Raw genomic sequence first — 12,065 nt, 5'->3', positions numbered from 1 at the left:
TCTGTGAGACACCCTGTGCCCTCTCCCTGGGCAGTGGCCACCCAGCAGGGGGCCCACCATCTCACATTCTGCTTGATTCAGCGCCTGCCATCGGTGCCACGTTCTTTTTCGGCTAAGGCCAAGAGGAACCGTCCTGCAGAGCGAACAGGGGGCCTTCTGCCTCAGAAACGGCAGCTAAACCCTGGGGCCTGCAGCGTGGCCTTTAAAGATGGCAGAGCCGAGGTCAGAGGGCAAAGGAAGCTGACCACACAACACTGTGCGATGTTTGAGCACCTGCTGTGTGTCGCCGGGGCCAGGTGCTGGGAAGTGCCCATGAAACGCAGGGTCCTGGTGTTTGTCTTCTTAACGGAGGACCACAGGGCCCCAAGGAAGGCGATCCTCCCGGGGAGAGTGGGGCACCAGGGCAGGGGCTCAGCGACAGAAGAGGCCCTTCCCCTGACTCCGCCGGTTTCCCCAGGTTGAGGAGTTCCTCTGAAGAGGCCCCGGGGACCCTGCCTGCTGTCCGCGACCTGAAGAAGCTGGAGTTTGCGTAAGTGCCAGGGCAGGGCCGTCGGAGGGAGCCGGGTTCCCTCCTCAGCAGGACCACGCCTGCCCGCTCGCCCACCACCTGGGACACCAGTTTCCGCCGCGGGTGCGCCTGGTCTGGGCAGGTGCTGCAGAGCCTCACCCTTGAAGCTGACCGGCCCCTTTGCTGGAGCATGAGGTCGCTCCCATTCACGCCCCGCAGGCTGTTACACACGGCAGGAGAGGCCAAGGTGGCCGTGGGCACTTGTGGAGGAGGGATATCTGGAGCCAAGCGCACAGTGCCTCCCCGCGGAGCCTGCCGACTCCTGTGGCCAGGGGCGGCCCCGGGGTGCACAGCCCAGCCACCAGCCACCGCGTCTAAGCCCTTGGGTCCGTCCCATCCCCGGCTGGTTCTCAGCTGCTTATGGGAACCACTGGTGGTCTCGTATGTGTGGACGGTCAGACCCTCCATCCAGGGACTGTCCTCCAGTTCCAAGGACTCAGGGGAGCAGGGTGTGTGCGCACGTGTGCAGGGTGTTAGGGACCGAACCCGAGGGCGCTCTGCCGTACCACAGAGCTTCGTCCATAGCTCTTGTTATTTCTTTATCTTGTGACAGGGTCTCCTCTCACTAAGTTGCCCTGTCTGACCTTGACCTCGAGACCCTCCTGCCTCAGCCACCAGAGTTGCTGGGTCCCAGGCCCGGCTCCCAGGAGCCCTAGCTCTGTAGCTGGGGTCAGGGACCTCCCAGCGTGCGTGGGACCGGCCTGGTTGTAGCACAGCGAGTTTCGTGTCCTGGAAACCCCTTGGTCTCAGGCACACTGGGCCAGGTGACCACCCTGTGTGCACCATTCTGGGCAGTGCTGCCAGGTGTCGGTGGGCTCCAGGACACTGCAGCGGGCAGCCCATCAGCTTGTGGGCCCTGAGGAGCTGTGGTGGTTCCCTGTCCAGGTGCGTCTGAGGGCACCCTCCATTATCCCCTGTGACCCCTCCCGGGCATTATCACATCTCCCCGTTTGACAGACGAGGACACTGAGGCCCAGCGAGGTCCAGGGACTTCCCCACGGTCCCTCCACTGGTCACCAGGGAGCTCTTGGCACCTCCTTTACCGCTGCCCCGCACACCCCAGGAAAGCAGGTGCCTTGGGAGCAGAAGACGGGCGCCACATTCGTGCAGGGTAAACACTGGGCTGAAAAGAGGAAACGGCTGAGGACAGGCACTGGCGGCCCTTTCTGGCATCAGATTATTTTCAGCTTAAAAATCCCCTAGTTCAAGGTCGGAACTGCGCTCTGGGGAACAGCGGCCCTGGGGTGGAACAGCCTAGAGCCGGTGGACAGCCACCTGGAGGCTGCAGCCTCAGAGAGGCTCTGGGGAAGGAAGGAAGGGAGGGACTATTTTGGGCATCTCTCTGGCTTCCACTGTACCCATCAGGTCAGGTGGCTTGAACCCTGCGAGGACTGCCCTGGTGGTCAGGGTCTTTCCTGGACTCAGCCCCCAGTATCCTGTTTACCATCATTTCTTCTCCTGCCCCCCCTTTATATGTGGGGGTACTGGGGATGAACCCAGGAGGGCTTTATCACTGAGCAACATCCCAGCCCTTTTTATTTTGAGACAGGGTCTCACTAAGTTGTTGAGGCTGGCCTCGAACTCACAGTCCTCCTGCCTCAGCCTCCCGAGCCTCTGGGATGGCAGGCGTGTGCCCTGTGCCAGGCTCCTATGGGTTTGTCGATGGCTGTCTCCTGGGCCTGGCACATGGAGTGAACATGGGTGATGGTCTCCTTGACCTTTAGACAGCCTCTTGAGAGCATTGCTGAGTATTCAAGGAGACAGACTGAACAGTCAAGGCATTTACCACGGCGCCTGGCACAGGCTGGGCACAGACCTTGGAGCCAAGCTCCAGTCCGTCCTGTGGCCTTTTCCTGAGGCTCCACATTCCCAGAGTTTGGGACTTTACAGACTGAGAACATTCCAGAATGAATTACTCTCTTAATTTTCACCAACTCCATTCATTCAAACAAAATAACAACTGGTGGCACCATAATTTTATCAAATACTATTAAAATAATAATATTTTAATATTAAAAAGCTCAAAAGATGTAATTTCAGAATAAAAGACTGCTCTTCCTATTGAATACATTTAGTCAGATTTTAAAAACAAAACAGCCCTTCATTGTCCTTATTTTTTATTCCCTTAATGTCTGGTCTAAATGTCAATCCAGACTGTGTGACCTTGTGTGAGTTACTTGGCCTCTCTGTGCCTCAATTTCCCCATCTATAAAAGGGGACAAAGAAGAGCACTTAGCTCAGAGTCATGAAGATAAATGACTTCTAAGCCAATGAAAGGACCCAGCATGTGCCTAGCATATAATAAGTGCTCAAAAATGGTCCTTTTTTTGTTTTATTATTTCAAATGGAAAGACAAGTAAGCCCGCTTGTCACTGGAGGTCCTGGGCTGGCATTGGGGGCCATGTCGCTGGGCTAGAGCGGAAGGAGGGTGGGCGTGTGTGGCTGTCAGCAGGCGTGAGGGCTGGGAGCCACAGCCCAGTTGGCCTCCTGTGGGAGCTCTGTGGCCGCTGCCCCTGGGGCCGGGCAGGGCTGGGGCCGGGCAGGGCTGGGGCCGGTGAGCGTCTGGGAATGCAGGACGGGGCCTGGGACTCTCCTGGGCCCGGCCCTGAGGCTGGACAGGAGGGCTGGTGGGGTCTGACCTGGCTCCTTGCCTCCTAGGTTGGGCTCCAGCTGGGGTCCCCAGGCTTTCCCCAGACTGGCCAAGATTCTCCCCGCCTTTTCGTCCCTTCAGCACCTGGAGTGAGTAAAGACGGGGCCCCTACCTGGGTCCTGGCAGCCCTGCCCCTGCCCCAGGCGCGTGCACAGAAAGAGCCTCCTCTGTGCCTGCCCACCTCCCTGCCTGCTCTCCTCCGCATGGCTCCTGTTATGACCAGGTGACACCACTGCAGAGCAGGGCAACAGAGAGAGTCTGAATTTAAAAAAAATCCTCCTGGGACCTTTGAAAGTCCTCATTTGCTGCTCAGAGCAATGGCTTCGGAGGTGGGAGGGCTGATCCCTCCTCATAATGAAATTCCAAGAGGTTAAGGGGGGGCCCAAAGAAGCCAACCAGGGATTCTGCTTGCCAGGAGCTAGACCTCGTCCCCTGGCCCAGATCCCCTGGCCCAGGTCCTGAAGTCCACTCTCAGCCCAGAAGGGGGCCATGGGCCCTTGGTGCCCCCAGGCTGGGGGATGGGAGGGGAGGTACGAGCGGGAGGAGGCCAGCTGCTCTCCAGACTGGCCGACAGTCCCTTCTGATTCCACACAGCCTGGACTCGCTGAGCGAGAACAAGATTGGGGACGAGGGGGTCTCGCAGCTCTCAGCCACCTTCCCTCAGCTGAAGGCCCTGGAGACACTCAAGTGAGTGGGTGGGGCCTGCCCTTCCTGCTGCCCCCCCCCCCCAAAGCCCTGCGAGCTTTCCATTCATCCATCCATCCATTCAGTCAGCAGGCCTCTGGCAACAAAGAATCCACTCACTCACTCACTCATTCACACACTTGCTCATTCATTCATTCAGTCATCCACTGGTTCATTCATGCATTCCCTCACTCATTCATTCATTCGATGGCTCATTCATTCATTCACTGATTCAATCATTCACTCACACAATTCTTTCTCAATTTACTCACCCACTCATCAATCACTTAACCTAATCAATAACTATTTAAGGGACAATTTTACTACTACAGGCACCTCATAGACTGAAGATCCAGCTTTAAAAATGACAATAAATCCCCCAACCTCAGGGATCCGGAATTCTAGTGAGGAGACAAACATGTAAACAAACCTCCAGTTATAAAGTATACAGTAAGGAAAGCAAACAAGGCAGAAAATTATCTTGACAGAAAATTATCTTGAGAGTGTGAAGTAGGAGTGATAGGTTTTCAGGGGAACATTGTTGTTGAAACACTGAATTTTTTCTTCATGGCACTAGGGACTGAACCCAGGGTGCTCTGCCACTGAGCTACATCCCCAGCCTTTTAAATTTTCTACTTTGAGACAGGGTCTTGTTAAGTTGCTGAGGCTGGTCTTGAACTTGTGGCCCTCCTGCCTCAGCTTCCCGAGTAGCTGGGAAGTATAATTTAACTGTCCTGGGCTTTGGGAAGTTGGAGATAGATAAGGTGCAGGAGGACCAACAGGCTCTTTTTGCTGAACCTAGGGAGTATCACCACCTGTTCACATTCCACCAAGGTGGGGATGGCTGAAGGATCCCCCAGAATTCACTGAGTAATGTCCTTGACTGAGGACCCCTGGAGCCTTCTCCTACAGTAGTCTGAGTGTTGTGGGTGAGACTGCAAGCCAGGTCTCGCCCACTGTCCTCCCTCCCCTCTCCAAGTCCTTACTGAGCACTTACTATGTGCTGGGTACTGCTACAGGGATAGGAGCCCTCTCTTTGTGGAGCCCAGCTCCTGCCTGGAGAGGCAACCATTAAAACACAGACACATATTAACAACAGGTATCTCCTCCCAAGGAGGAGCAGGTGGGGGGCCCACTGTCTCCCACCCACCCTCACCCTCACCCCACGCTGCCGTCACTGTGCCTGTGTGGGCTACAGGCCACCCTGTGAGGGAGAGTTCCCGGCTCGGCCTGATGGAGCCAGGGAACGTGGATGGAGGCTGAGGGAAGGGGGCGGACGGGTCTGGTCCTGAGCCTCTGACTCGTCCCTTGCAGCCTGTCCCAGAACAGCATCACTGACGTGGGGGCCTGCAAGCTGGCTGAGGCCCTGCCCTCACTTGCTGCGACCCTCCTCAGGCTCAGGTGAGTGGGTCCTGGTGCCGAGCTGGCGGGCTGGGGTGACGGGACCTGAGCAGTCGCTCTCGGCCATGACGCTGCTGCCCCCAGTTTGCACGATACCAGGCGGGCAGCCAGCCAGACCAGCTGGACAGGACTCCCTAGGGACGCGCATCACTGTGGCCCTGAACAGGAGGGTCAGCAGGACCCAGGGGAAGAATGGGGGAGGCCTTTCCTCGGCTGAGCCTGTTTCCCCACCTGGAAAATGGAAACCCCCCAGCGGCCTGTGCGAAGCGCCTGATGCGATGCTTGGGGGCGGGGGGAGTGGCGCCTCCCCGACTGGAAGGCAGGACTGGGCTTTTCTGGAGGCCAGGGGTGGTGGCTCTGGAGGGAATTTGCTGGTCACTCTCTTGCCAGTCTTACACTGCCCCCTCTTGGTGGGACTCAGCACAGCACCTCATGCTGCTCGCTGTGGTGTGGTACCAGAGACTGAGGGCCAGAGCTTGCGCAGAGCCACAGTCCTTCAGCTTGGCACAGCCAGCTCTCCTAGCTCTCCAGCCTGGGGGAACCTCCCTCCCCTTCCCCAGGCCTCCTCACTGACATCCAGAGTCACACTCCGGGCAGATGGTTTCTGGTCCACTCCTAGAGGTGCACCCAGCAAGGAGCACAGGGTGCGGCTGAGCAGGTTGTGTACTGCACAACTCATAGTCCATGTGCCAGAGTTGTGCTAGTCATCCAGTGTTCTCCAATGTGAACTGAGGGCCAGAACAGTGCTAGGAACTAGACGTTGGGTTTTTCAGGGCCAGAAGGGCCTCCTGTGGTGGCCCTGGTAAATAAGGGACAGGCGGCAGATGTGGTGGGAAAGGCCACCAGAGTCCCCATCGTGCAGAGGCAGCCAGTAGGCTGGACGCAGGCATTCCTGTTTCTGCGATATGAGTGGAGGGGCAGGTGGGGTGGACGTCATGTTTTGTGGACTCTGAGATGCCACCCCTCCTGACACCGCTAAGCGCAAAATGCTGCGCCACACCCTGTGCTCCATGGGGCCAGAGGCCTGTCCCGACCCCAAGGTATCCAAACAGACGTGGCCTCTCGGCAGCAGAGACACGCAGCAGGGTCCCTCTACCTGCGTGGGAAGGAGGGGCCTCCTGGGTTCCCAAACCTGCCCCAGAAAGAGCCGCCAAGTCCCTGCAACTCTCCGCGTGGACCTGTGAGGCGAGGATTGGCTGGGATTCAGCCTGCATCTGCCCCGCGCTGTCACACGCAGCCTGTCACATGCAGCCCGCAGGGCGGCTCTGAGGCTGAGCCACAGAGGAGGCACCCCTGAAACCAGAACCAGCGCAGCTCTGGCCTGGGGAAAGGAGGCACAGGAAAGAGCGCACAGCATCCCTCTGTGCCAGCGTCACACACCACGTCATCTTCGCTGCTAGCAACGGTGGCCGGGAACGGACCACAGAAGCCCAAGCTGGCCCAGTGACGTGGCCTTTCTCTGGCTATGCCAGCCCTGGCCACACCTCTCTGGTAACCCCTGTGAGCCTCACGGGGCACCTGTGGGACAGTCAGTTAACAGCCGGGCCCTCCTCATCTGCCCTTTCCCACGATTGCTCAGGGTGTCCATTCTGCAGACGAGCAACTGAGTCTGGGGGAGTGAACAAAGCCACCCGAGACTGAAAGGCAGCACGGGGCACGGATGGGCTCTGAGCCCAGGAAGTCCTTCTCCCAAGAGTTCCCACTCTGTCTGCTGGGGAACCACTTCCCCTCGTGTGACCACAGAAAAGAGCCTCAAAACTGGCCTCAGTTTGCTCCTCTGTAAAATGGGACAGTGGTTCGAGTTGAGCGCCATCCCGCTGGCCCTAGCCCTCAGCACCTGAAGCCCTCCCGACCTCTCTCTCTGGCAGCTTGTATAACAACTGCATCTGCGACCTGGGAGCAGAGAGCCTGGCCTGCGCGCTTCCGGAGATGGCGTCCCTGCGGGTGCTGGAGTGAGTGGGCGTCTAGGCGGAGGTGGCTGGTTCTGGCCTCAGGAGACGGGAGTCTCCCTCCGGCATCACGGGAAGGGCTGGGTGTGGTGGCGGCCTGGGTCTGGAGCAGGGTGGTCCCAGGGGGCAGGGGTCAGTACAGGTTTCTCTCCCCAGCGTCCAGTACAACAAGTTCACAGCCGCGGGTGCCCAGCAGCTGGCCTCCAGCCTGAGAAAGTGCCCTCACGTGGAGACACTGGCGTGAGTCTGGCTGGCCCCGAAGGTGGGATCTGTCGCTCTCGGGGGTGGGGCGGGGTGTGACCAGAGCTCCAAGACTGCCCCGCTCCCTGGCCTTGGTCTCTTCACCTGTAGAGGGGGAGGATGGCGATGTTGGAAGTTGAGTGAGTCGAGGTGAACAGAGCTCTCAGGAGTAGTCGGCACACAACGGCATTCAGAATGCTTCCCCAGAATGAACCGCTGCCTCCGTCCAGCCCTCCTGGGCCGTGCGCCTGGCAGCTCCATGCTGCCCAACTTGTTTTTCTTGGGCCACATGATGTCGAGTGTCCGGTGCTGGTGCAGGCTGCTCTTCAGAGCACTTTGATTTCCGCACCCGAGTCTTCCAAGATGGGTCGGGGGGCGCCTATAAGGTCCACTTTACAGATGAGGAGGATAAGGCGCAGAGCAGTGGCCCACCTCTTGAGGTCACACAGCAGGTCAGCAGCAGAACCACAGAGGGGGCTCAGGGCTCCCCCACCCCCACACTGGTCTGCACCCAGCCATTGGGGAAGTCGCCCAGGTTCAGGGCTGGGCAGGAGGAGGGATTTGGGGGCAGCTGGCCCAGGAGCCCAGACTCATCCTGTCCTCTAGCCTGGTCACTGAGCCCCATCTCTCCCTGCAGCATGTGGACACCCACGATCCCCTTTGGTGTCCAGGAGCATCTGCAGCAACTGGACTCCCGGATCAGCCTGAGATGACCCTGGCTGTGCTCTGGACAAGGTAACCGGGGTGGGCTCAGGAGGGAGGGCGATGCCTGGGCTCAGTGTCCCTGTGAGGGTGGGTCTAAATGAAGGGCCGGGGTGGGGTGGGGACCACTCCTGGGTCCATGCGTTACCAGCTGCCCTGCAGGTGTCCTCCAGGCTGGGGACTTGGGCCACGGTAAGGCTTACACTCTAGGGAGGGTCAGGCTGAGCTGCCACCCACACCCGCAGCCTTGGCGTTGGGAGCCCTTCCCTGGGGACTTCCGGGCTTTCTGCTGATGGGTGGGCCCTTGGGCTTATCGTAGGAACTCGCTCTAGAAGTTCCTGCTGCTCCATACGAGGACCACTGTCCCCTCACCCCGTGCTCCCTCCCTGGGCCCCGCCTGCCCTGGCTGTGCTGTAGTCACTCCAGCCTCCCCCGTTGTTCCTGGGGTCCCTCCTGCCCTGTTGGTGACACCCTCCTGACGCTTCTGGCTACTTCCCCCCCCACAGCACGGACTCTGAGGACGCTGACGCGCTGGACCTGACCTGGGTTCCGTGGACCCAGCTCGTCTCCAGGCACCCCATGAGCCTCGGCCTGGCCCCCAGCCCCTGCCGGCTCAGGATCAGCCCGTCCAGCTAGTGAAGGGACTCATCTTCGCGGGCAGGCCCGGGCCCCACCCAGGCTCCCCAGGGCCCAGGCACATGCCAGCCTGTTCAGCTGCTCTGAGCCCCGGTGGACAGACAGGTGGGCGCCTGGTAGCAGCCACGGCCCACGCAGGAGGCCTGAGCTGTACCCTGTGCACTGCCTCAGTCTGGCTGGGCACAGAATCACGAGCCACTCAAGCAGGAACAAAACTTTATTTTTGAAAAAGCCGCCAATACTCCCTACGCGCCGGAAAGCCAAAAACCGGTCCACCCCCGCACGCGCGCGCGCGTCTACGGGAACCGGGGGCCGACCTCCCCCGGAATTCCCTCCTACTATCCTTCCCCAACCAATGGGAACTCTCCAGGAGTCCCGTAACATGAGTCCCGTAGCAGGCCAAGGTGAACAGCAGGAGTCCAATTTCCATATGAATGTAAATCTTAACATAATTATATCATCTCAATGGCTAGCTGGCGTCACCTTACAACCGAAAGTGCCATGCATCATATTATTTGCTTGTGGCTCCTAGCAGTGCACCACTGGGCAGTCATGGCCAGGCCAGAGCCCAGGCCTGAGGCAGCCTCCTTGGGGCCCCCCTAGTGTCCCTGCTGCTCTCCAACAGGGCACCGATGGGCCACTCACCACGTGAAGACACCAGCAGGCCACCAGCCTGCCAGTCCCCCAACCTGAGCAGGCCTATGGCAGCTGTGGTCCTCGCTGCTGCACTGACTTTTGGCCAAGGCCAGAGCTAGGCCCGGCCAGAACTCTGGACTTCAGCCCGGAACAGCAAACCAGACACTCAGGGGAGGGAGCCGCCTGGAGCCCTGCCTCTGCCTCCCCCTGTGTCGTCCTTTCCACTCCGTGATAAAGTCCCACGCGGGTCGTCAGCTGGCCCAGGGTTTGGGCTTACACCATGATTTCCATTTGGGTATCCACCGTCTGGTCACCCCCAGCCACAGCGGCTTCAGTCGGCACTCACACCGTTGGTCGGGAAGGACTTGGCAGGGACAGCTCACCTGTCCCCCGTGGCATCAGCTGGGGTGACCTGAGGGTCCCTTCCCCTCTCCATGGGGCTAGTCTGGGCATCCTCATAGCTGGTGGCTGGACGGCAGGGTGGTAGCCCAGAGGCAGTGGCAGAGGACAGGGAAGGGGAGCAGAGAGTGTCCCAGGACAGCGGTGTTCAGAGCACGGCTCTGCCACCTCATGTTGGCCACCAGCCAGCGGCACAGGGGCTGCTCTCCTGCCCACCACAGCACCGGCCAGCGTCCACCCCACCCGCCAGCGTCCTGCCTGGTCTTTACGGCTTCCTGAGATTCAGGGAAACTCATTTTCCTGGGTTGGGCAAGGTTGTGGCACCGTCTGCCCCACAGAAGGGAGCTCCTCTGCCCCGCCCCGCCCCGCCAGAGCCTGCACTCTCCCTGGGAGCGGTGTCCCCAGGGACACCAGAAGGGACCCCAGCTCGCTCTACCTGGAGAGCCGCCAGTGGGCCTGCTGCTCCTCACGCTGGTGTGGCCTGCTCCGCGGGGACAATCTGCTTTCTCCTGGTGGCAGTGGAAGCTGATGGCTCAGCTGCAGCAGGCCAGCCCCAGGCCCACAGGGTCAGCCTGGTTCCCAAATGCTGCTCCTCTTCCCAGCAAGTGGGGGTGGGGCCAGCCGGGGCCGAGGACACAGCAAGCCCTGGGTAAACCTTGGTGACTCTGATTACTGTGTGCCAAGTGCCAGGCTAAGCCCTTCCTACCTAAAGGGACGGAGGCACAGCCCTCAGAAGCACAGACCTCTTGTGCAAGGGACTTCTCTGTGCCTCGGTCTCTGTTTGTAAGATGGGCAGAGTCATAGCACCTCTCCACAGGGTCGTGGGACAATCCAATGGTGAAGACATTAAGAAAGAGCCCAGTGCACAGCTCCCTGGGGCAGCTGTGTCTCATTCCCGCCTCGTCCTTGAGGACTCAAAGCCACCAGGAAGGCCCCATGACCCCTCCAATCCCATCACTATTTTACCTTTTCTGCACTGATTTCTGTTGTCAGCTCTGGTCCTAGGGGGTGACTCCAGAAGGGAGGGACCCTCGCTTTGTCCACTACTGTACTCTGCACCCAGCAGGGTGCCTGTGAAATGGAGACTCCTTCTCAGCACAACTTTGCTTGACTCACTCTACACTGTACACTGAGCGTGCAGGGGTGAGTGAGGGCTCAAGCTGCACGCGCTGGTGAGTCTCACACTTTAGCCAAATTTTGCATCTCTCAGGACAGGGCTGCAGGTGTGATTGGGTGGTCCGTGCAATGCACAAAATCGCTGGACTAGTGGTAATGGGGACTGCACACTCGTCAGGGCTCTGCTTACCAACCCCGGCGTCCTGGTGTGGGGCTGCAGCAGCTCAGGGGAGGACGTTTTATGATTGACGTGAAGTCATCACGAGAGGTAAATATGTTAACCAGGCATGGTGGCGCACACCTGTAATCCCAGTGGCTCAGGAGGCTGAGGTGGGAAGATTGCAAGTTCAAAGCCAGCCTCAGTAACTTAGCGAGCCCCTGTCTCAAAATAAAATAAAATACAATGGGCTGGAGGTGTGGCTCCTGGGTACCTAAGTAAATATTAAATAAATAATAAGGGCTGGGGATGTAGCTCCATGATATCGGTGCCCCTGGGTCCGGTGGTTCAATACCTAGTACTAACCAAGTGTGTGTGGGAGGTATGTGACTCTCTGTGTCAGATGTGGAGTGATGCTGCCATCATCACAATCCTATGAAGGAAGGAGTTGAGATGTCAACTCGCCCCTCAACTTCTCTGGGGATCTCTCTGGGGGTACGGGTGCAGTGTGCTGGAGATAACCCCTGAGCTCCAGTAGCAGTGGGGGTGGTGCTTTGGTGTGACAGCATGGCTGCACGTGCCTCGGACCTTCTCAGCCCCCCCTCTCCCAGGCCTCTGTCCCTCGGGTGCTCACCGCCTCCTGGCCCCAGCCATCTTCTTCCGACACCTCTGCACCTCCTTCCCTGAATTGCATGAGGACCAGGGGGCTGCAGCTGTGTCCTCTGGGCTTACTCTCCCTCCCGCAGCCTCCTCACCTGCAGAGTGAAAGTCCTTTCAAAGTCACCAAGTGCTCTGCAAATGGGAGAGAATTATGCTGCTCTTCCAGGAAGCTGCAAGCTGACCCAACTCTGCTGTTCACGTGGAACACCATGCTCACGGCTGGATCTCCCACCCAGCACCCCGACCCTCCTGCCCTTTGTGAACCCC

The 12,065-nt window shown here is 59.1% G+C and overlaps 1 protein-coding gene across 7 annotated transcripts in view; it reads left to right on the top strand.

Moving 5' to 3' along the window:
- The window catches only part of CIITA (class II major histocompatibility complex transactivator), a 40,878-nt gene extending 28,862 nt beyond the window's left edge, over window positions 1-12,016 (top strand). For 2 of the 7 annotated variants that reach the window (XM_081299061.1, XM_081299058.1), the window contains 8 exons: window positions 458-529; window positions 3,227-3,307; window positions 3,813-3,905; window positions 5,217-5,303; window positions 7,172-7,255; window positions 7,409-7,492; window positions 8,130-8,227; window positions 8,701-8,976. In XM_081299061.1, coding sequence (XP_081155187.1) covers window positions 458-529; window positions 3,227-3,307; window positions 3,813-3,905; window positions 5,217-5,303; window positions 7,172-7,255; window positions 7,409-7,492; window positions 8,130-8,205 — 577 coding nt within the window. In that variant the 3' untranslated portion in view covers window positions 8,206-8,227; window positions 8,701-8,976. Of the gene's footprint in view, window positions 1-457; window positions 530-3,226; window positions 3,308-3,812; window positions 3,906-5,216; window positions 5,304-7,171; window positions 7,256-7,408; window positions 7,493-8,129; window positions 8,228-8,700; window positions 8,978-9,455; window positions 10,196-11,884 lie in introns of those variants that run through there. The other 5 variants (XM_081299063.1, XM_081299064.1, XM_081299060.1 and 2 more) reach the window with 4 other exon arrangements.
- The last annotated feature ends 49 nt before the right edge of the window (window positions 12,017-12,065 follow it).

Source organism: Spermophilus citellus (genome assembly GCF_964194105.1).
Source record: "Spermophilus citellus genome assembly, chromosome: 6".
Taxonomy (NCBI): Eukaryota; Metazoa; Chordata; class Mammalia; order Rodentia; family Sciuridae; genus Spermophilus; species Spermophilus citellus.
This window is presented reverse-complemented; position numbering and strand designations above follow the sequence as displayed.